The sequence below is a fragment of the Centropristis striata genome, chromosome 2 (assembly GCF_030273125.1).
Source record: "Centropristis striata isolate RG_2023a ecotype Rhode Island chromosome 2, C.striata_1.0, whole genome shotgun sequence".
Classification (NCBI taxonomy): Eukaryota; Metazoa; Chordata; class Actinopteri; order Perciformes; family Serranidae; genus Centropristis; species Centropristis striata.
In genome coordinates this window covers 30,587,322-30,612,726 of record NC_081518.1, presented here as the reverse complement: position 1 = coordinate 30,612,726, position 25,405 = coordinate 30,587,322, and the positions used below count along the sequence as shown (strand labels likewise).

At 38.4% G+C, this 25,405-nt stretch overlaps 1 protein-coding gene across 1 annotated transcript in view; it reads right to left on the bottom strand.

Moving 5' to 3' along the window:
• The window catches only part of LOC131985473 (anoctamin-1-like), a 77,976-nt gene that overhangs the window by 47,994 nt on the left and 4,577 nt on the right, over window positions 1–25,405 (bottom strand). The window contains exons 2-3 of the mRNA XM_059350605.1: window positions 16,461–16,606; window positions 3,181–3,528 (exon numbers count right to left, since the gene is read on the bottom strand). Of these exons, the coding sequence (XP_059206588.1) occupies window positions 3,181–3,528; window positions 16,461–16,606 (494 nt within the window). The remainder of the gene's footprint in view (window positions 1–3,180; window positions 3,529–16,460; window positions 16,607–25,405) is intronic.

Genomic DNA, 25,405 nt, shown 5'->3' with positions numbered 1-25,405 from the left:
TCATTTAATGGATTTATGATTCATTAAAAATACTTGTGTTAGCTAATGAGATCTCCTGTTATTAATTTGCTCTCAGTTTATATTAGGAACAGTGGTTGTGTGTATTTGAATGAAATGGATGCTTCTGTAACTCAAAGTTACAACTATATTGCAGTTTTTAAATCCTATACAATCCCACGCAATGTGTAGTACTTGCACAAAAACACGAAGGACATTAAATGTAACTATAACTTAACATATGTCTGTAGCTGGAATTGTAATTTTGTGTTTGTTGTAGTGTTATGAAGAAAAAGAGGAGTGATTTTAACTTTACCCAGGAGTTTCACTTTCATTTAACCTTGTTTGCTATATCAGTTGAATTTGTGCAGAACAACAAAAAGATTACTTTTTCCTCCTGTAATGAGTCATTAGCAGTCCACATATGTATACCCTAAAGTTACAATGTTATTAGTAATTATCTTACTGATTTCCTCTGTTAATGAGACTTGTGTTAAGTTAGAGCTTCCCTTGTAGAGAGAAAAACTCGCACGGCCATTTTCAAAGGGGTCGCCTGACCTCTGACCTCAAGATATCTGAATGAAAATGGGCTCTATGGGTACCCACAAATCTGCCCTTTACAGACATGCTCACTCTTTGACTGTATGGTCATCAGTCTTGGAAATGCATAAATAGGGTTTGACTGTAACACTGAGAGTCTTGTGGATTCAATGAGTCTTGTTGTATTGATGATGTATTTCATTGCAGTAAGAGCACTTTTTGAAACTTCAAACCTCATTGTATTAAATTAACTGCTGTGACCTCAAGAATAATCACAGCCTCATGAAACTTTGATTGAACATTGATAATAAGGGGAAGTGCTCTGTTATTTTCGAGGGATTTTAAACATTTAAACAACCAAAAAATTGCTGCAACAAGTTATGAGATACAGTTGAGCATGGAAATGGCAATTGTATAACCTCTATCATAATGTCCTAAGCCCTTACACACTTCGGGTTCCCAGCATTCAGATGATGTCCACCACTTCTATTTGGCATCCGCTGTTGACCTGCTATCTCTCCCTAAACATCCCCAGCACCCCCACCACCCCCCCACCCCCCGCTGGCAAATCTATAATTGTCATCATCATGCCTCCAAAGCCCTCCATATTATACCGTCCTCAAACTTTTGCCCACACTCATGTCATTAAGAGTGACATCATGTGACACTGTGAGTTGCTAAAAGCCTTTTTCAGAACATATTAAGAATCAGACTATGTTATGTCATAGGTTTGCTCATGCAGTTTTTAATGGAAGATTCACTGTGTGAAGAGTCAATTTAACCCCATTTGTCTTTTCGACAGAAAACTGAGAAATGACAAACAGCTCTGGATCGCCATTAATGAAAACAAATGTCCTTGTGTTCATGGGTCCACCATCGTTATCAAACACACAGCATTGTGCAAGAGCTACCGGGAATATAGCCTACCAAACATCCACGTTTAGATGAGTTCAAATATAAAAAATAAATGTTAAGTGATGTTCTGGAGTCAGTTCAAAGATGTGGATTGACTAAAAAAACATTTATCTGAGTGTTATCAGATACTTCTTAGATCAATGTTCTTTTTCTTAATAAAATCCAAACATATTTTGTGTTTATATTAACATAAGCATCCAGTCAGGAGGTTATTAACAAATCCAGTAAACTGCCTGAATTGTGTCTTTCATCGGCAGCTTTAAAGGAAATGAGAAAACTCATTCTGTTTCATGTTATTAAAATAAAATTATAAAACAGACATTCAATATGCCCTGGAATTAAGTGCAAAACCGTTTTTTTTTCTTAGAGATTAAATTATTGCTTCTTTTTACTGATAGTTGTTTGATATCTTCTTAGTACGTCTATTTTTCTTTATAGGTGTCATACACAGATAAAGGCTCATTAACCTTACTGGGCACCTTCTGTTACTGACTGTGCACAGCATCACACATTGAATCCTATCATCAAGCTGAGCCCATATGTACAACATAATCAACTATTTTTATTTATTCAAATGGACACACATATTGAATCAGACAACAATTCATTGCTTGGTCAATGTTTGGCACTCTTGACAGCAAAACCCTGCTATTACACTGATAATAGCAGGGTGACATATTGATATTTTAAGGAAAATGAGTTATCAACTCAAAATGCATTGACACTGAGGAGACAATGAAATGGAAATTAAATTCAAATCTCTTTCACATGCATTCAAATTCCCAGGGTATCTAGTCCTATTAGACTGTCACCCTCAGGTTGTCACTATCACTCACATAACCTGAATCTGTCATGTCATCTGCCTTTTCTTAACCATGCTTGAGCTTTTTTTTTATTTTTAGAATGGATCAGCTTTCTCAACATCTCAAACATACATACAGCTGTTGAAGCGGTACTGTTCATTTGTTTATTAAGCTAAAAGTTAACAATTTCAACCAAATCACACACACAGATGAGAACTCTACATAAAATATAAAGCATAAGTCACAAACATTAGATTGTCCAGCTAACTACATTGACTACCTACAGCAGTAATCAAGTGTGTTGCCTCCAAGGACAAGGTGCATTGTATTAACCAATCATCAATCATTCAATCATTAGCTTGTGAGGGTTAATATAAAGTCCCATTCAGAACTATCACATTGACTGTCTGGTATTTTTAAACAGTGTAGAAGCCGGTCCTGGATGCCATCAAATGTCAGCTTAACATTAGCGGCTCTGTCCTGCTAATAATTGGATTTGGGGAAGTTTCTACTCCTGCTACTCCATCCAAAAGTGTTAGCCGAGATAGCTTAGCATTTGCAAGACATGGTTTGTTCTCATGCTATAAGTTTTTTTCTCATGGTAAAATTGAAAACTTACTGTTCACTTTGTGAGCTTTACTGTACATTCGTAGTATGCAAGCTAAGCAGCCAAAGAGGTTGAGGTTAGAATCAAAGACTGTATAAAAGAAGTGGACGTGTGGCTTTGAAGCAGTCAGATCTACACTGCAATTCAAGGACAATGTTGCTTCTTTTACAAGGTGAGGGCTGAATCACAGACTGTCTTGCCTTGACCCTTTAGAGTTAGTCTTTCAGCAAGGAGCCATTGCTTTAAAAAAAATAATTTTAAGAGCAACAGTGGCTAATAGGTGAAGTGTCAAAGTATCACAACATATTCAGTTCTCACCCGTTCCTCCTTTTCCAGCTCCAGCCCCATCTCTAGGAGGTGTTCCTCAAACTCCTGCCGTTTACTGCGCTTGTCATGCTCACTATTGTCAGGGCAGTGGTTCTGGGCAGCAATCTCCGGGTCTTCCTTTGGCTGCAGCGGGGCACGGCTGCTTCTCATGCTCAGACTTCGCCGAAGCCGTCGGATAAAGTTGCCGTCGCCAAACCTGGAGGACGGGCGCCGAATGCTGCTGGGTTTCTTGATTTGGTATGCCAGCACGTAGTCCACACGCCGCCGTCCATCAGAGAAGTATGGGCCTAACCGTGGCTGAAGAGGTGAGCCGTCATCCGCATAAAGATTTTTCATTGGCTAGAAGCAAGACAAAATATCATAGATTACAAGTAAATCTTTTATAGCTTGAAAATAAGAATAATGTTGACACAAGGCAAACAAGGCAAACAATCTACTTTTTACTGTATGTGGTGAGGAGGGTTAGTTTTATTCAGATTTTGTGGATATGAGATGTGAAATGGTACACTGTAACAAATTGCTGTAAGAAAACAGCCAAATTGTGACAGTAACATACTGTTTTCCATTAAAAGGGTAATTTACTGTAGAAAACAATGCATTCTGGGCAATATTTGTAGGTAACTTGCCGTTTCCCATAAAATTTATGATATATATGATATTTTCTAAGTCTCTTCTTGTCCACATTTTTAATGGCTGTTTCAGTAAGAAGCAGTGCTTAAGACAGCGCTTAATTCGTAGTAACTGGCTATCAGACAGTAATAAATAGAGCATCTATTTACAAAAAATGACTGCGTTGTATACTGCAACAATATTGCAACTAGCTTCAGCACTATACTGTGTTTTAGTCTACTGTAAAAATCAATGAAATGCAGGATTTTACTTTAATTCAGTATGTGGTTTTATCACAGTACCATACTGTAAAGTAAATAACAGTAGAGGAACTGTAAAATTAACAGTAGAATGCTGGCAACCCTGCTGCCAGTATTTTACTGTTAATTTACAAGACAATTGTTTACAGTGTAGAAATGTATCAGTGCCATGTGACATCTTTCTTGGCATTCTCTATGCCACTAGTCACCTTCCAAGGAAAGGTGTAATCCTATGAATCATGCACAACTTCCTCGAATACACACACACACACACACACACACACAAGGTGACACGCAAGTAACACCGTTCTACCCACACTGCTGCTCTCTGCCTCTTTAGACAGTTGGAGGTGACTGTATTATCAGACATTTCTCGGCGGAAACAACATTATCTGGAAACCTGCTAGTGAGCTGCTGTCCTGGGAAAGCCACAAGACACATACTAAACGTTTTTAGAACTTGTTTCTCAAGTCATCTGAACACCTTATACTTTTGTTTTGGTCTTCAGTCTGTATCGTTGTTTTCAGAAGACTGGTCAAGATCAAGAACTAGTAGTAATATTTGCAAATAATATAGTATTATTGTATAGTATTAAAACAATATGTGATTTGTGGTGACAAGCTAATGATATTAAATAAATATCTTGTAAAGTACATACGACATACGTATTTTAATAGCTTTTAATGTGTACATTCAGATATAGAGGAAATGTATTTGAAAAGGACAGTCAGCTCTGTAAATTTTTTATTTTAGTTTTTTGCTTTTGACATTTAGTCAAAAATAATAATCAAATATTCAAATACTGTTCACTCTTTTAATACAAATAATCATGAAAAGAAATTTCTACAAACAGGATTCCAAAAAAGTTTGGACTTAGTGTAAAACATAAATAAAAACAGAATGCATCAAAATCACAACGAGTGTATGCTTTTGTAACAGTTTTGTTAGTCATTACATTTTGTTTTAATTACGTTTTTCTCAGCGTCCCAACCTTTTTGGAATTTGGGTTGTATCATATTCAGCCAATCCAAACAATACATTTTCCCATAAAGTTAGGGCCAGATATGATCATGTGTCACGGCAGTTTGTGCCATAAAACAACCTCCAGCTAGGTGACCAATCCCCGCCCATGTTTGTGAGAGCACAAAAAAGATGAAGACTGATAACCAGAAGTGAAAGTAAATAACATTTATGCTGTAACAGGACTTCATGCTTTTCATTTTCTGCAGTATATTTACCTGATGGTCCACTGATCTCATGCACTCATGGGCCCCATACACATTCACACTTTCAATCTAACACCATTTACTGTCCCCAGAGACACTCGGTGGAGAATGTCTGTAGAGACAACATACTGTACTGTTCATTGTACACAACATGTTGTCCAACAAGAAGCAACATACAAAGAACATGTGCTTCTGAATCCTGTTGTTGCTACTTCATGAAATATTTATTTGATGTAGCTGGTAGTGTCGACAGAGTGATGCACATCTTGTGTTGTCTATTTATGTTTTATCTTGTGTTTTCCCAACTGGTTGTCCTCAAACCACTGTGGATTATAAAGCGCTAGAGTATGTTGTTGGGCAGTATCCCTGCACAAATGTCACCGGTTGCTTGGTAATGTTTTGCGCCTAGAGAGACTAAGAAACCCATAACCCAGGTAGTTAAATATTTATTTTGGTAGTGTTTCATGTCTATTTTTAATAACTTTGTTGTGTCTTATCCACTTCTTATGATTCTCATTGGAATATATATTTCCCCTCTGTATATAGTTGAAGACTAAGTATATATACTGGATCTTCATTAGGTCAATTTCAAACACCTATTCATTCAGTTCAATTGTTTTAAATATATACCACGTCAATATGAATCAATAGACATGGGGATGATTGCCACTTGATTCTGAATGATGAAAAGGCTGTTTTTCAAACTGAATCCTTTTCCCCATATTTTCTGTCTAAATGACTAGTGGAGACATGAGTTCAGTATTGAGTGCGGCCGCTGGGCTTCAAGGTCTATTGTAAAGTGTCAGTGTAATGTTCTATTTTGTCGCTGATTGTAATTAAAAAATATCTGACAACATTATGGAAAGGACTTCACCAAAAGAGAGGAGAAGTCTTGTTCCTAAATCTTGTGAGAAGTGTCTTTCTGCCAGACGACAACAGTAAAAACGTAACAAAGTGTTGGAAAGAAAAATGCGGGGTGATTTTACAGTGTGGATAAGGTATTTGAATTTAATTGCTGCCCATAATTTGAGCCACAGTATATGGATGAATAGCTCCTATAAAATAAAAAGCAGACTGAGGTGTTCCTGCGGGTGCTGTGACCCTCTGCCACAGAGGAAGTATGCCTGTTGTTTAGTGGGACCAGTTGCTGCCAGATTTCATTTCATTCAGATTTCAGAATGAGACTTCAGGCTTGTAAAGACACAAACAGACCAGATCAAGCAACAGGTTAAGAAAAACTTCTTATTTCTCCATTGGATCCTTTCCATAGTGTTGCCAGACAACGGTAACACAGTTTAGTAACAATTAAAGCTTGTCAGTGACAAAAACTAGCAAATTCAGTGGGCATAAAATTACACTGACGCTGTGCAATTGCTCTCGAAACTTAGCACTTAGCTCAGTATTGGAACAATTTTTAAAAAAAAGTTCTATTCTGAGGCATTTAATCTGTGCTCATTGATAATGCCCCTTGAAAACCTAAAATGAAATGAGAGGTTTCAGACTTTAGTGACATTACATGTGTCTTGTAATGCTAGGCTAAAAATAAGTGAACCTTGACTTTAGAAAATGTAATACAGATGTTTTCAAGAATGAACCTCCATGTTATGATGGTACAAACACAATTATTGCAGTCCTGATCAAATGTGGGTATTTAACAGTTTTAATTAAACCATATGAAGAAGAGGTAGAGGAACAGTGGGACATAGCATTATTTTGGCTTCTGCTTTGTGTCAAGGCATTTCTGGCCCTAGTCCATTAACTAAATACATAAGGATACTTTTTTTCTGTTTGTTTGCTTATGTGGCTGCTATACTGCATGTGGGGTTATAAATGCTATGTGAAGAACAGGCTCAGAGCACAGAGTGTACTTTACTCTTCCGCTTTTACACTACAAACAGCATCAGCAGGATTTAGACTACAATTCTATGGACTAGACCACAACATCCTAAATAAAACATCAGTGTTGAAAAATGACCACTATACTGCAACACACTGAAGCACAGCGAACAATGCTGAATTTTTACTATCCGGATTTATTCTGAGGTGATCAAGTGTGATTCTAAATAAAAAACAACATAGTGTGACCTTATCCATCTGATTACAGCTGTGTGGAGTATCCTGCCACTTGATGACTTAAACTCCAGGGTATTTGTACTTGTAACCCTGTGACCCTGTGTGCGTGTGTGTGTGTGTGTGTGTGTGTGTGTGTGTGTGTGTGTGTGTGTGTGTGTGCGATAGTGTGGCTGTGTGTGAGCTGGCCAAGGTTATGGTAACACACTTCTGCAGGCCATCTGCCAAACCACGAGGCGCACATCGGTCAAACACACGCAGATCCTCGGCTACTTTAACTGACCCCCGGCAAGTTGACATACAGTACAGAAGCCTAGCTGTTTATCACACTATATAAACGCTAACAGATAAAAGTTTCTTTCGATTACATTACATGAGAATTTACGATGCTTGGGGGGAATTATGTCACTGTGGCATCAAACACACAAGGACACAACTGGTAAAAATAGAACAGTGACATAAAAATAGAGTATAAACAACTGTGGGCTTATAAACACATACAACTAAAAAAGAAAACTGTGCTACATAAAGCATACCATGTTATTTTGTGTCTAAACAAACTAAATAAGGGTTTACAGCCATGCTAGCAGCTCCATTATAAAGTAAACCAATTGAAAGATCTAAAATGTGTTTGTTTTGAGCAGTTATGAGGACTTAATGTAGAAATAGAGATGATGCTTTGAAGGTCAAGTTTACCTAACACAATAACATTTACAAACTTAGTCATACTGGTGGGAACAGGACTGTCCAAATGTCACGGCAATCTATCCAATAGCAGTTGAAACATTTCACTCTAAACCTGGTGCTAATACTAGTAAACTAGAAGTGGTGATCACTTCAGTCAGTTGGATACATCATTCAGGCACCTTAAATATCTTCACCACAGTTCATTGCCATTTGTCAAATATTTCACAAAATATTTCAGTCTGGACACAAAACCACTACTGCAGGACAGAACTATAAACAGACTGTGAACACCAGTCTCCTGCTATAAAGTCCTTATTTGTCAGTCCCATCCACCTACCCCTACAGATTAACGTATCTATGGTTTCCAAATACATACAGTTGTTTTTGCTGGCAAAAATGTTGCAGATATCAACGTCTCTGGTTTGCAGAAATGTATAATGCCAACATTTTTTGCTGTTGCTGTATAATTTAAAGCTTCACTAAGTGATCTCATTGGGACAGCTGGATTTCTTACTGCCTTAATCCGGGTTGGTTGCAGTTTTATTTGGATAATGTGCAAAGTGAAAGAATAAGTGACTCCGAAGGTTTCACCTCAACTTGGGGCTTAGTTTTGACATAGAAATTACCACAAATAAAAAGATGCACAGCAAACATGGGTAGGGAAATTTTCCAGCACAGAGTTCTGATGGTGTACTGTTTTTAATGGAAGTGATGTAGTTATGTAGTGACGTAAAGCATGACATAAAGAGTTACCCATGGAAGTTAGGTTATGTAACTCCAAATAACAATGTTGACTTTTGGTTTCACACAGGAAAGGAACACCTGTCTCCTGGGTCAAGTCATGTGTTTGATCGAACCCATGCACCATCCCCCTGACCTGCCCTAAGTGTACCTTGTCATTCTTTAAAGCCCATATCCTCACTTCCCCCTTTGCTGTTAATACTCCATAATGTCACTTCTTCCTTGGCACTACTGTAATTTCCCAGCTTGTCTGTAATTTCCCAGCTTGGGATAAATAAAGTATATCTATCTATCTATCTATCTATCTATCTATCTATCTATCTATCTATCTATCTATCTATCTATCTATCTATCTATCTAACTACAAACAGACATATTCGGCATTTTAAGCTGCTGTGCAAACACAAAGAGTTGTTTTGTAGGAAGGACAGTCTTCTTTATACACTGATATCATTACTTTGTTTACAGGTTGTTCTGCTGCCCTCTAGTTGCCTTTAAACTATAAATTATCTATCAAAGGCATCAGAAGTATACAGACCCAATAAGGAAACTACATTTACTTGTTGCCCCCAAAGCTTCAATAGACTTTTAAAGATTCTGTTTATCTATTTGGATCTGTCATCAACTAACATGAATCCAACAGACTACATAAAAATAGATTCTGCCCCAGTACTAGTACTGTGCTGGGTGTACCTCATAAAGTGACGATTTAGTGTTTATGTAGTACAAAAGAATATATGAAGATAACACCTACTGTATGGGAATTTATGGCAGCACTAAAAGCATCTGATTTACAACACTGATGTTTACATATTGATAAAGAGACAATTACTTGGCAATATATATAGAGGATCAAACAGTCCACTGTCAATAAGAGTCATAAACTCAGGCTGAATGAAGGTGAATTGCCCTCATGCTCGTAGATCAACAAAGAAATTGGAGACTAATATTGACACAGGAGGCACTGCGCTAAAATGAGCAGATTTTCTCTTTCCAGACACCAACCCACTCTACAGAGCAGTGTGTGTGTGTGTGTGTGTGTGTGTGTGAGAGATAAGAAGTATCATGAGGGGCTGCTGCATGTGAATGTGTGTGTATATGCTGAATATAGCCCCCTGCCTCATCCCCACTACACACACACACACACACACACACTCATCTTTAGTCCTCTCTCAACAGGAAGTAGTCATAGCTGCAAAAGTCAGAGGTCACTCCTCAGAGGGCGCATGAGGATGTGGTGGTGTATGCATCATTCACCAATAGGAACTCTTTTCTCACTAAGCCACCGGGAAATTATGTTCTCCCCTCCTCTGGGCTCCCACATGCACACTTCCACCCACACACAAACATATGCACGCATCTGCACACACACACGCATGCCAGATGCATGTACACACACACACACACTCACGCGCACACATGTACTTCTGAGCCATATTAAGCTTGAGGCTGAGACAAGCCAGCAGTTTTCAAGTCAATAATGTTTTTCACAGCAGCAGAACTGACGGTAGACTCAGGTTTTACGTGTTGAAGGATCCAAATCACAATCTGAACTTTAGTAACCTGTAGCGTCACAGTAAATCTGGCATACATCTCCCAAGCGCAAATAGACATAGGACGATGGGAACTTAAAAGGCAATTTCACCAAATAACACATTTTCTCGAACCACACAGATATTTTGGGTTTAATTTGTCAGATCTGGAGATAACTGTACACTACAACACAATGGAGGAAAAGGAATTCGATTTGCTGTGCTCAAACATAAAAGAACACTTAATTTTATAAATGGAACAACTACAGTACAATTCTGCCCATAAATTGTAATTGTTACTTTGACCCTGTTACCTTGGACAATCCACACACCTTAATATCTTCTAAGTAACTATTTCTTCAGTAGAAAGTATTTCCACTGGCATTTTAGTTGAATATCTCAATGGGAGATAAAACCTTAGACAATTGAGAAAAGCCCTTTAAAATACTTCACCTCACTAAGGGAATAGAGAAAGAAGCTTTTGCTAAAAGGCAGAAGTACATTTGGGACTAAAATTTAATCCAAGCCTAATTCTTACAATTTAATTTGTGCCTTGCACCAGTGACCACATATAATAATCAATTATGCAAATTCACTCTGAAGCCCTATTTCATATGCACGAAAATTGGTCTTGGCTGCTTTTCTGTTTGACCCAATTTACAGTAAGTAATATTTGTCCTAGTTATAAAATATTTTCTGTCACCCCAAGATCATGCCTTAATTATCTTATTTTCAGATGAAATACAATTCTTTTTATCATTATAAATGTTTCAATCTCAATTATCTTATTTTTTCAAGATACCAAATTATGTATTCTTGTGCTTATATTTTCTTTTTTTAAAGATATCAAACTTAAATTCAAAGGCTATGACTTTATAAATGTCATTATGTAAACATTGACATATTAACAGCTTGTATTATCAGCTTCCACAGTTTATATGGGCAACATGTTAGCAGATACGATGGAGCATGATCATATTTGTGTCCACCTGATCAACATATTCTCATGGATGGGTTCATATGATTTTCTATGAAAACATTTGCAGTGTGATTTTTATGTGTTACTTGAAACATACATGACAAGCTTTTTTTAAACACATGTAGCTGTTTTAATCACATTGTTATTTGCTGTTAAACGGTAAGGTTCAGACACCAAAACCAATTGGTTAAGGTTTGGAAAAAAGACCAGGGTTACGCTTAAAAAACACTACTTCTTGACATAATACTGGTTGTCTGGTTAAAGGAGTTGGGTTCATTTGGGCCACCCACCTGCCCGATAGGCAACATACATTTTAAATTGCAAAATTTTGTGGAATACCTACAAATTCCAGAGCTTTACTTTTCATTGGAATATCTATTAAATGTCCATTGCAACTTAAAAACAATGCAACAGTTTGAAATGTAGCAATTCTAGTGATGGACCAACAAAGAATCATCTGAATCTGCACCTCCCTTAAGCTTTACGGAGCTTTACAGGGTGCCACAGGAATGAGTTCTTAAACCCGGAAGTATTTACCATTTTAGCACCATGTTGTCTAAACTTTCAAACTAAATGAGGATGTTGAATGGGTTTTTGGTTAGATGCCTGAAATGAGGTCTGTGGCTAACATATGCTTAAGACATGTTTACATTTTGTTGTATGACATAAAATACGTTAGTTATTACCCCCACTTGTGAATTTTGAAGTTTTACATGTCCTTAAAATGCGGTTGCTAAAAAGTGGCGAAATGAGACTACAGTGGCTGTCTGGGACATTAAACATCATCACCAGTGTTGCCAACTCCTCAGTAAGGAAAGTAGCTATTGGCTGTCGCTAGAAGTTGCTAAATGGCGTCATCGTCTAATTTGCATAATTTACCATGTGCATGTAATTGTAATAGACGCTGTAGGAGAGAGGAATAACGTTGTGGGAAAGACAAAAAGTGATTAAATAAGACCCTAAATGTGTTTAGAAATGCAAATGCACTGTCGTCTGTCTCAATTCCAACCCTCCTCCTTTATCCAGATTTAGGACCGGCAAAAGTGACCCAAAAGAGACATACTCCGGCGGTGACTTCGCATATGCACAATTAATTTGCAGACTGGACGCGGAGGGGTTAACATTTCCTGCTCTGACTGCAGCTGGGAGAGACTGTGCGGGAGGACTGGGCTACTTGTGAGTGCTTTGGGACGGGCCCAAGAACAGTAAGAACGACTCTCCAAAAGTCTCCAGTAACACCAGAAAAAGACACTAGATTTGTCGCTTTTTTGAAAAATAGTCACTAGAGGGGTCTGAAAAGTCGCTAAATATAGCAACAAAGTTGCTAAGTTGGCAACACTGCGCCGGACACGGACAACAACTCTCTCACTAGTCTGCCTCGCAGCTTCTTGTTGTGTTTTTCAGTGGTCTTGCAAACTGTAAATTATGTTACTAAAGAATTTATTAGGCTATGGACTCACTAGCTTGTCAAAACCGCTGGTTAGCTTGTCAGAGACTGATGGCAGCTCTGATGTTCAAGTCATGCGACCATGGTGTAGTTCGCTATAGCATAACGTTAGCCTTTTACTTTTGTCGGCTGCAGTAACACTTCAAACATACGCTTCAAAAGTGGTGTTAATTTGTGAAGATCATCCTGCTGAACAAAACATGTAAGCCACAGAGCTTATTTCTGCAATGATCCAAAATCCAATGCAAAAATCGCATAAGAGAATTCTAAATAGACCACATGGAGATGCTAATACTAGGTTTACCATTTTGTTTGCTCTCTATAGTGAGTTTCAGTTCATTATTGAGCTGTCCAGCTGAAACCTGATTGGTTTGGTTCATTCTCTCTGTTCTCATAGTGTCGTTTTTCATGCACAACAGACAGCTGTTTGCAGAAAAAAATGAATGAACTTTCAAATTGACCTTTGTTCTCCATTGTTAATTATTTCTCTTATGTTGGTTGTCATGACAGCATAAAAGCTGTCTGATTAAAGAGAGGTGCTGAGCTGGAAGGATGTCCTTCAATTCAAGTGGCACTTTAAGTGCTGCACTTTTCACAGTCTCTTCACTGCTGCTCAAGCTCAATTTTGGAACTCTACAAAATCCATAGTGTTGGCTATAGCCCAGATGGCTCCTGTACTATTATACAGAGCAGAAAATAGTACAAAAATACATTGAATCATCAAATTAATTTCATGAACGAAATAAAGATATACACATACAAGACATGCGTCCAAAGACTGTTGAAAGTAATGGTTGTTTGTTGACGCTGGCTGCTGTGTGTATGAACAACATTTCCATAAAATGTCCATTTCACATGCAAACCTCGACTATGCAAAGTAGTATATACTTGAACTGCATAGCATTATGGGATCAAAATAGAGCCAAAAGTATTGTAGCTGTTTTTCAGCTTACAAATATCTTAAATTTTCATACAGAGATCTGTATCTGTACATGCCATTATGTGAACAAATTATACAGATTTGCATGAATCATTATTAGTATTTGTAAATCTCACATTTACAGTGTTGAATAAAATCTACAAGTATAAGTTCAAGCCCCAATATGAGCACCAGGCTATAATATCAATGTGACATTTTGACCACTGGCCAAATCATGGAATTACAACTTTTAGGTCCATCATTCCATTGCACATGCCATTAGGCCTAGAAAGACTTTTTAGATAGATAATGTAACTGCAAACCTTTGTACAAATCTTCTTTATGCACTCACACATTGGAAATTATTTGTGCCAAATATTTTTTGTTCATGTGCAGCTAGAGATCTCTTTACAGATAGAAATATATTTTTATATATTTGCTCAGATATTTTTTACACAATCACACTTTTGAATGCATTCATACAAAATGTTTTCACACGTTCAGATGTGGTGATACACAGCTACAATACTTAAGACCCTACCTGTTTCCACAGAGAATCACTTATTTCCAGCACCAGTGTGGCCCTCAATCATAAAGCATGATAATAATCAGAGGTTTTATCGGTACAGCCTATGTTGGCGTACCTGTATCCGCACCTGACCTCTTATCAGTCAGGAGTGAATAGAGGCACAATAAAGCTTTTGTCAAGAGTGAACAATGCTGATGCAATGGACTTTCATATACAATTGCTGTAAATGGGAGTTATCTTCAGGAAATCATTAAATTTTTATTGTTTGCTGCGTTGCTGTGTAAGCAGGTACACAAATTGTTGAGTGTAAATGTTGTATCAGCACATTGACTGTGTGCACAGTATGTGTCAACAAGATTTTAATGAATACTTTTCCCTCGCATACAATAGATTTAAATTGAAATGTTCCTTAGGAGCCTCCCACTGCTTCTCACAAGAATAGTCCAATAGACCGATAGTCCAATAGTCCAAGCAGGGAAATTCATGTATTTCTCATGCTAGGAGCTTAATCACCTCCTGTTCCACACATGGGAGCCATATATTATGTAGAACTTTCATGGACTGCTAATTCTATGAAAAGTAACATACTGTACATGTAATATACTTTATGTATCATTAGACTCTCATTCTCAGATATGCAGCTCAGTGTGACCTCTGGTTCTATCTTACCCTTATAATGTTAACTGCTAACAGTGTTTCCTGCTGAATGAGAGGGTTGCCTTGGGAGCAATGTTGGGGTGGTTAATTTTGTGTTTTAATGTTTTTTGCTGGTATGCTAGGTGGTAAGTATTTTTGAAAAGAAAAGAGATTTGCTTTATTGTCTATCTCTTTATCGTCATATCTAATAGTGCATTATTAGCTTCTTTGTGATGCAGACTTCCCACTAAATTCAAACAGACCCCTGGAGAGAGTTCCATCTATACAGTAACTTACATAAGGAAGCTGCTATTAACCGTCTACTGCAGTACAATGTTATCTGGTGACAGTTTGTAGAATAGGATGTGTGAATTAATTATAGCTCATGATAACAAAATCGATCTGGTAATAAGAGCCTATTACATTTAATAATGTTAAAACATATTGTGGTCCCCTGGGGAGAAAGAGAGACAGAGAGAGGGAGCTTACTGTTTTTTATTTTAATAAATAATATTGCTATTTGCTTAATTTTTTGGTTATTTTCATTCACTGTATTTCATAATTATAATGGTGCTTTGGCAACAGAAATAAATTTAGTCAGAGAGAATGACAAAGTGCTCATGTGGAAAAGAGAAGGAGCATGCAAATATGAAGAGAAATGTAGATTTGATCCAAAAACTTTCTTTGATCATAAAGCCAACTGTTGCTGTACAATTCTCTGGTTTATAATGTAAGATCTTCGCTGCAGACGGCATTCACTTATTGATTCACCACTAACAGTGGTATACATAGTGGCAGCTGACTCATGACTATGAACAATTCCAATGCCAGTGAAATGTGCATTGACAGGTCTGCGTTACATACAGTACATCTTGTGTATGAAATGTCTGTATTGTCACTGCGCTTTAGCAGTTCATCTCCAGCCCAAGTCCAGGCGGTGTCTCACTCCCTCTACCTTTCCTTGCATTTCTCCTACTCATACAACTGAAGTAACATCCAATAACTATAGGTATTTTTATTTTGTTGCTCTTTTGGCAGATAAGATTTCGGCATGTTGTTACCAGTGGAAACACTGTCGTCAGCAAGTCTCCTTAAAGGAAAGTGGTAAATGAACTTACTGACTGTCAAAGTGAGTGAAACAGGGCACCTGTCGATACATACAGGAACCAGTTATAAGCCATGTTTCCATCAACAAATTTTGATGTGCATTTTGAAGATCTGCATAAGAAAAGCTTGATCCGCCACAGTCCGCCACAGGGTACAGCCATGTGAACAAGTCTCAAACTCCCTCACATTACTAAATTATAAAGTATTTTGACAGCTATTGCAGGCACTTTATACCAAACCACATTTTAAGGTACTTTCAACAACATCAGTATTAAAACATGCATTTTTTTACGTTTCTTTTTGCCGTATTATTTAAAAAAAAATCTTAGCACTCATGAAAGAAAGGCCAGTCTTCTCTAAAACCCTAGAAAAATCAACCATAAAAATAATTCACTATAACATGAAGATTGATTATCTCCATAAAAATTAACTTTCAAACATTATTGATAGACAGTCACTATCCACTGTCCTGTCATTTTTCAGGCACAATAACCCATAGCAGCAGAACGATAATGATGTAGTTTCTTACTATTGACTCGCTGCTTCTGGCTTTAAAGTCCACATTCATGTTCTTCTCTTCGCCAGGGACTGGCAGGTAGTTGTCGTTCCTCCTCATCGTGCCGGGCTCCTCCTGCTGTGGGCTGCCTGAGTGCTCACAAGCTAGGGCAGGAGAACCTGGGAGAGGAACAGAGAGATGTATTTTGAATTAGTCATGTGAGTTACTTTCTTAGGGTTGACACTGCTGAATTCAGAGCCAATTTTCAAGACTGCCTAGTTTCTACTTGAATTTTGTATATTGTATTTTTCCATGGCTGTCACATTAAAGAGCAAACTTCTGGAAAATCTGAAGTATGTCATGGGTATATTACAGATTATAAAACAATGGATACTTGGGCACTGCTAAAACCCCCTTCCCTCTTACATAACAAAACCCACAGACTGAAAGAGGACCTCATAAACTTAGTGAGACACAAATTCAGAGACTTTCAGAGACATTGTGCAGGGGAAGCAGATCTCTGCAACACTGCTGTCAAATTACAGCATAACTTTAAAGAGTGATTAATTAATTTAAATCACTCAAATCATCAAATTTACTATGAGTTGCTTGCAAATACTGCTGCAAATAATAGTATTAAAATACTTTTATCGGGATCAGGACATCCCAATTAGGCTCTGTGACCTTCCAACAAGAAATGTTTTCTTTCCAGACAGAGGCTATAGATCAGGGGCCTAATCTGCAAAGGTAAGACAAAGAATGTTTTTTGCCACTCAGAGTGTGAGCATTGTCTGTTGAGGGTTTCGCAGAAATATTATCTGTGTTTGCAGCTCATGTTGGGAACTGCGCTGCACTATATCATACATCTATTATACTACATAAAGGTGCAGCCCATGCACGTATCCTGCATAAATTGCCAAAATCAGTATTGTTAAGAACCTTTCAGGATAATACTTTGGGTGACATGGGTAATAAATTTTGTTTCCATGGAAACAATTTGGTTCCCAAAACCTAATCCCATTTCATCCCCTTGTAGCCCAGCACCCTTGCAGACTGGATGTACACTGTGGAAGGCTCTCTAAACTAAGAAAGGGTAGAAATAAACAGATAAACTGTAGCATGCACCCACCACTCTTCACCATGTACAGGAAACAGCTGTCGCCATTGATACTGATAGACGCCTTGCCTGCTCAACCGTTGTGTTAAATTACGAGCTGTTCCCCAGTTATATCCACAAAATGACCATGTTCTTTTTATTTGTGATCAAGCTGCCATGTGAGAAGTGTGATATCATGACTGTACAATACAGCTGTGGCTAAGTATTATCACAGAACAGATTTATGAGGTAGTTAGTATTTTCCTCAGAGAGCACAAATGGCACTGACATTTCCACAAGAACACCTTCCTCACCTTCTAATGAAGCCCTGACCAAAGAGAAAACTTCACAGTCACTTCAATCTGCACTACAGTGGGCCACAGTCTAATAATCTCCACATTTCCTTTGACGGATAATTTTAATTAATAAAATCTCATGAGGAACCATCACAATGAAAACAACTGCCTGGGGGTCTGTAGTATCAGTATCACAAATTGCTTGTAACACACTGCAACACACAACTCTTATTGCAATACCTAATGTTTCTATGTATTATTAGACATTCTCATTTATCAGATATTTACCTATATGGCATGTACACCGTAGCCTCTCTGGGGCTGGTACATATTATGTTACATGTTAGTTCTTGTCCATTTTCAGAAAAGAAGACAAGGGCACACATACTTGACTACATCTGCCAGTCTGTTATTGCTGAAAATTTGGAAGCAGCTTCTATTAAATGTAAAAGAAACACATGCTATGAGCATGAAAAACCTGAAGCCACAGCACCCTAACCCTTACCCTATTCAGCCAAACCAAATAAGGGGACATTGGAGGAAGTTTAAGAGACCACATAACAATGGCAAACAAGCCAGTATTCATGTTAAGGTGTGACACAAGCATTCTTCTTCAGTCCCATGCTTACACACTACCCAAACCATTCCCACTGCCTAAAACACTGCAACAGTAACAAAAATGTACAGGCAAACATATCACAGAGTATTTACTGGTATAGTAATGGTTGCTACATTGGTTAGGTACTATAACCCCAGATTCTATAAAAACATCACAGTGATTCTCTCTAATAGTCTTTAAATTAATCTCTGATTGGTGTGCAATGCTTATCTCCGTGTTGATGGAAAAGCTGTTCTGGCAGGAGGCAGGCAGAAAGCCCTGAAGGCTAAATTTTCTGGTGTGGTTCAAGCAAGTTCAAACAAGCCAACAACACTAACAACTAATCTGGCGTAAAGCAAGGAGGGTCACTAGGACAGCTATCAATAATGCATTTATTCATTGAGAAAGCCATGGTGTAAAAAACAATATATTTGTTTTGAATAAATACTCTGAAAAGTACAGGGTAAGGTTAAGCTAGCTTAAGATATGTGAACAGCTCACTAGCTAACGTTAGATGTCTCACATTAGATGAAGAGGAGAATGAAAGCGGTTATACTATGTAGTTCAATTAAAAAATTAATTCATCAATTAAAATGCACTTTTAACTTTGTGGATTTAACCTTGCTACTTGTTTCTGGTAATGTAAATGTTTTTGTTTGCTCCTAGGCTTTTGGTGTAAAAGATTCCAGTGCATTTTCATTTTGTGGATTCAACCTTGCCCCAAAGGGGCTGCTGGTGGCTTTGCTCTTGGTACCATCTTTCTTCCTCTTTCCCTTGACCATGACGACTTACTCAATTCCGGTTCGAGTGTCAACTCGTAGATACTTCAGACCACACTCAAGTCATCGTACTTATCGAAACCTTGTGCAGCCCGCTCGCTCAAAACATACTCAGCACCTTGTCAAGGGTGGACTCTGGAACTGCCAGTCTGCATTCCGTAAGACTGAGTTCATCTCTGGCTTTGGTTGGTTAACACCAACCAACTCTTCCACTACTGCAGCTCTTTCTGCTGCCTTCTCCTTTTCTCACACACCAAGACCCACTGTTAGGGTTGGAGGAACAGGTCTTCTCATCAACTGTTATGCTGCTGTTATGTCACTGCTACACTTTTCCCCACGGTTCTTCGAATTCCATGCTGTAACCATAACTTCTCCCTCACCAATAACCACTGTTGTTCTCTCTTGTTCTCAAATTTCTGGAGGAGCTTGACGTCCTCCTTTCAAACTTCCCTGAAGATGGCCCACCACTTGTTCTTCTCGGCGACTTCAACATCCAGCTCAAGAAGTCAGCAGACTTATTACTTCTACTCTCCTCCTTCGCTCTTCTGCTCACTCCCTCACCACCTACTCACAAAGTTGGCAACCACCTTGATCTCATCTTCACCAGGAGATGCTCTACCACCAATCCCTCTGTAACCCCACTTCATGTCTCTGATCACTACTTCATCAATTTCTCGCTCCCACTCTCCCGATGTGAACAGAGACTGTGGTGGTTGTACTTTCCATCATACTTACTGTGCTTTTAAAACACTCAGCTGACGTGACATTTAGCTGTTGTATGCTACTAGCTAACGGTAGGTTGCTGCAGTTTCAGCTGTTTATTAGCACTGCTGCTCCAGCTGCTCAGACAGAGAGCCCACAGTAATGTTACACTGTGAAGCTACTGATAGTCAGAACTGTGTGTTCCAACAGGGCTCCGGCGATTGGAGCGAACATTAACTAGCGCTCAGAGCCGTTAGCTGAAGCCAGCAGGACAATAAGGTTTTGCTTGTGAAATCAAATAATGCCTACACCAGGGATAATTAATATACACACGCCACCTGCTAGACAGGAGTGTGAATTACTTTAATTTTGGTAGATCACCCCAGTTTTCTCATCTGTCAAAATGATGGACGGCCCTCAGAATATTTGGTTAAAGCAAGCCCTGGTCAAGAGACGTTCATCTGAGACCACAACTGAAGGCAGATGTCTGGTTGCATTTTGGATACCATAAATCTCTGAATACTATTCTTATATGTACAAAATATTAATATAATAATAATATTTTAATAATGCAGAGGGTTCCTTGTACAATTTACAGCATTAAGTCTCTGAAAATGTATTTCATATAAAATAGAAATTGGTATTGTAACTGAAATATATTCAATCAAATTGATATCGGATAAACTCAAATCGGGAATCAAATCGAATGGGGAACTTGTGAATCGGAAGTGGATAGATTTTAAAAATCTGTGGCAATACCCAGCCCTACTAGCTACTATGTCTTTTTATAACAAAGACTTATCACCTTTGTTATTCCAGATGTGTTTACTGAAATATTTCAATAAGTGAAAGAAAGAGAATGGGGCTAGCATTAGAAAACAGGGCGGAAGAAGACAGGGACAGAGGCAACAAGAAGAGAACATTGTCAGAGGATAGAATGAGATATGTGGAAAATGGAGATAAGACCTTGTAGGTAACTTGCTCAAGGTACCTCCACCAGACATCTCACAAGTAAAATAGCCAACATCTCAAGCCAGCTGTTTTTTTCTGTTTTCTTGTAACGTTTGCGAGCAAAAGAAAGGAAGAAAGAAAGAAAGAAAGACGGGCAGCCTCACAGAATGGCCACAGAAATAGTGCAGCACAACATTTCTACTGACCCATTGTTCAAGAAAGAACAATTTCCCTCATTCTAGCATAAAGCAAAAACATTCCTCAGGCCAGAAGAATAACAGCCATCATAAATAAATGTGTTGCTCCCATATTTGATAGATAGGGTAGTGACAAAATATAGTTGTAGCTGTTTTTGTTTATGCTGACCATGAATGCTGAGTGAGGTCTATGCACAATTAATAAATCAATTTACTAATCTTAGAACCTATGAGCAATAAATGCAAGAAGTGGCATGTGGGATTGAAGACAAGTGTTGGATACATTTCTGTCACCACAAGAAGAGAAAAGATGAATCTGACCGATAAACTGCAGACCTCACAAGGTGTGATTCAGTTGTTTATTGACAGGGGCCTGACCTCAGGGACCAGTTCCTGCACTGCAGAGGCTTTATTGAACAAAATGAATGAGGTGCTGGAAGTGCACAATATCCCATGGGCCAATGATGTGGCCCCTGCTGTGGACAATAGTGACAATAGGGGAATCAGGAATTACATTAAGTTCAGGATGCTGGACCAAAACCCATCCATCTACATTCTTGGCTGTCCCTTCCACATTGTGCACAATAATGCAAACGCTGGTGGCTTGACAGTCACAACTGAATTCAGCATTTGTAATATTTCAATGAGATAGGTACATTTTACATGTCAAATTCACCCTTCACATGTCAGGCTTATGTGGATTTCTGCATGGATCTTCCCTCTGGTTTAAATCCAGTACTAAGAGGAAGAACGTGTGTCAGAAACTGTTTGAACGGTCATTTTAAAATACATATTTTGATCTACTCACACAGAATTCTGCATTTTAGTATGTGACATTTAGTACATGGACATACTTTTCTCACTTTAGACATGATTGTGTCTGAAAAACAAAATTATTCCAACTTTATGGCCAACCATGTATTTCATTTTGAACTTTTTGTCTTTTAGATGAAAAGCAACCAAGGACTTTGAGGTTTATTTCCTTTTCTACCAAAAACTTCTGCCTTTACTGTGCCAGTTAACTGTGTTGTTTGAGAGTCAGCACCCATGCATATATCTACTCCATAGCTTAACTGTTTCTGTTAGTTTATTGGTAATGCCATAGTATAATTGATTCTGACATTAATATCAATGGTCGGTAATCAAATTATATAAGGCAACAAGAGGTTTCTGCTAAGGTCGACAGATATTGGAGAAGCTACTTGGCCCACTGCTGCCACAGGCTCAGTTTGTGGGCTAAAATTCACATTTGGATGATGTGTTCGACTTTGTCCAAAGGTGTATTACTGGACCCTTAAACAGAAGGTTTTCGGATTGCAGCAGAGGATGACAGACAAACATTAATATTAATGTTACTTTTTTTCTTTTTTTTTTAAAGTGAGTGGTGAGTGTTAGAAAAGAAGACCAATTCCATCATGACATGATGTGGGCACACTTGACAGCACAGAACAGCCAAGTAGCTGGTAAATAACAGTTCCCCAGACTTGGGAAGGTGGTAGAGCTTGTTCTATGCCAACCTCACTTTAATACAGATGCAGAATGAGTCTCTCAACAATTGGGCAGAACAAAACCGACGTCCCAACTTCTTTTGAATCAGGGTTGTGGGATAGATTGTGTTCTTTTGTTTTTCTTTGTGGATTACTGGTTATTGGTGCTTGTGAACATTAAATAAAAATGTATAGTTTTGATAATGGAATTCAAATCAGGAGGTAGAGCGATCACCCCCTAATCAGTAGGTCTGGGGTTGATCCCTGGCCCCTGCAGTCTATATGTCCAAATGTCCTTCGACAAGATGCTAAGATAACTCCTGATGATGGCACCATGTCTGAGTGGGTGAATGCTGGTGGGGCCATCAGTGAACTTAAACAGCTCATTCCGACATCTTCCACATCATGACCAGAGATTTTCAACCAAAACTTTTTTTCCTAAAATTGTATCATCATGTTAGCTTTGCAACTAGAAGGAATACTTTGGGCCTGGCTTATACAAACATCCGCAACTCACAGGATGAACCGCACCCCGACCATGGCTACTCCATCCACGTATTTGTGATGCTCATTACTTTTTTTAAAGACCAATTGTGAAATAAGTTAAACCAGTTTTGAAGCTAATCAGAGCATGGCGTCAATGTAAGATCCCAAGCCATGACCAACACAGACCCCACCAGAAAGACTGCTGTCACACCGTGGTGAGGTCTTGGGTTTTTTATGTTTTGGTCTCGTCACTGCTTTTATTTTGAAAAGTAACTCTCCTCTCGTTTCAGATCACCTGCCCCTCCCTGTGTGTGTCACCTGCCTGAGCGTCTCCCCTAATTACCAATTGTGTTCACCTGGTGCTCCCTCCCTCATGTGTTAAATAGTCTGTGTCTCCCTTGTCCTGTGCCAGTGTGTCGTTTTTCGTCTCGCCAGCATTTCCACAGTTTTTGTCATCGACACAGTCATCTGCCTTGCTTCGTTTTCAAGTTTGTTCTCCTCGTAAGAGTGATTTTCTTTTGTAAATTTTCACAGCTTAGCTGCTCCCTTAGTTTGTTGGTTGTTTAGATTGCCTTTTTGTATTTCCTCCTTAAGAGTGATTTTGTGTTATCTAGTTTTTGCCCTTAGATTGTTCCTCCATTTTACGGAGTGATTTTTAGTTTAGTCTTTTTCCCTGTTTAGGTTTTCCTCCCTTTTGGAGCGCCCTTTGTTTATTAGTATTTTAGTTTGTCCCTTTTATCTCCCTTTCCCTTGTCTAGTTATTTGTTAATTTCCCCATAGGATAGTTTGCCCTGAGATCAGGATAGTCAGGAGTATTGTGTTTTTCCCTCTTTGTAGGGATTATTATTGTTAGGTCTTTTAGACGGTTAATGTTCATAGCCTTTTTGTTTCCTCTGTTCGGGGAGTTCCTCTTGCTGACCAAGTACCAAAATAAAGTGCTTTTGACATACTCTGAAATATCTCTGCGTCTGAGTCCTGCTTCGAGCCCGGCCTGACAACTGCACCCCAAAACTACACAGATTTGGTGTATGTGTTGTGGGACTGGATGGCAAATAACCAGTGGTGCCTAACCCTGACCCTAAACCATGTTAAAAACTCTAAAGCAATGTGTTTCTTTTTTCAGAAATCATGGCCTGATTACTCAAAATAATCCACTTGGTTGTAGGCAGTTTCATGTAGGAACGTTTTTTCTTTTAAATATAGTTCAGCAGATATCTACAACACTAGGCAGCACACACCAAGCTTGATAAATAGGACAATAGGTTAGAGGAAAGAAATGTATGTTTTTTTTCTTTTGGGGCAAACTTAACTTTCACTAAGTTGATCATTCTTTGATTACTGTACCTTTCATCATTATCCTTTTTATAGGTCAGTTCCAATTAATCTATTACTAGTCTAGTACTATAATCCATGATTTCCATATACATGTCCAAGTGTTTTGCCCATCTCTCTCTTACTCTCTCTTTTCTCTCTCTCTCGCTCTCTCTTACTCCATCAGCTGTCCTGGGACCTCTCTCTCTCCTGACTGGATTTTTGTCCTCCAGGAGATTCAACCTTCCCTCTTGTCTTTCTCTATCTCTTTCTCATTTGTCTGCATGTTGCGTATGTCTCTCCGTCTGTGTATGTTATTTATTTTCTCCTATCTGTGTAGCTGTTTTCTTCTAGATCTTCATGGTAGAGAGGCTGTGGGACTCAGGTCATATCTGTTTGGCTTTTGCTTGCTCACTGTCATCACAGATCCATTCCTCTTCTCCACGTTTTCCCCATTAAAGCAATTTTTTCTTTTTCTGAATCAAAGGTTTAAAGATACAATGCTGAATGCTGACTAATTGTAAAGCCCCTTTAGGCAATTTTGTGGCTTGTGGTCTATATCAATAAAATGACTTCACGTGTCTCTTGGTTTTTGTGGTTTTAAAGGGGGAGCTCTGATAAAATGCATTTTGCTACTTTGCTGCAATATTCTTTTCTTCTGTCATTAAAATGTCTTGAGGGTGCCACAAATATTACACATGCTCTCCAGACAACCACAGAACATTTCTTATGCTGCAGAAGTCACTTTGTTATCAAAAACATTTCAGCAGTTCTTTGTGTACAGTTTAACTTAATTCTCCCAAATTTTGCATTCAGAGGGAGGAACATCCAAACCTAGACGCATCATTTTGCTGTGAAACACTCTAAACCAACCCAAATGTCTGAACCAGCAAAGTAAGCCACCATACTGCTCAGAAGCCTAAACATTAAAATTGTCTCAATTAGTATTAAAAGTGATTAAAAATATGTCATTAGTTCCCCTGCAGTGTCAGAGTGCAATTCACTAATACAGTGCATTGCCAAACATGTACCAAGTGCAGCAATCCAACCCTAACCCTAACCCAGAGATCAACTA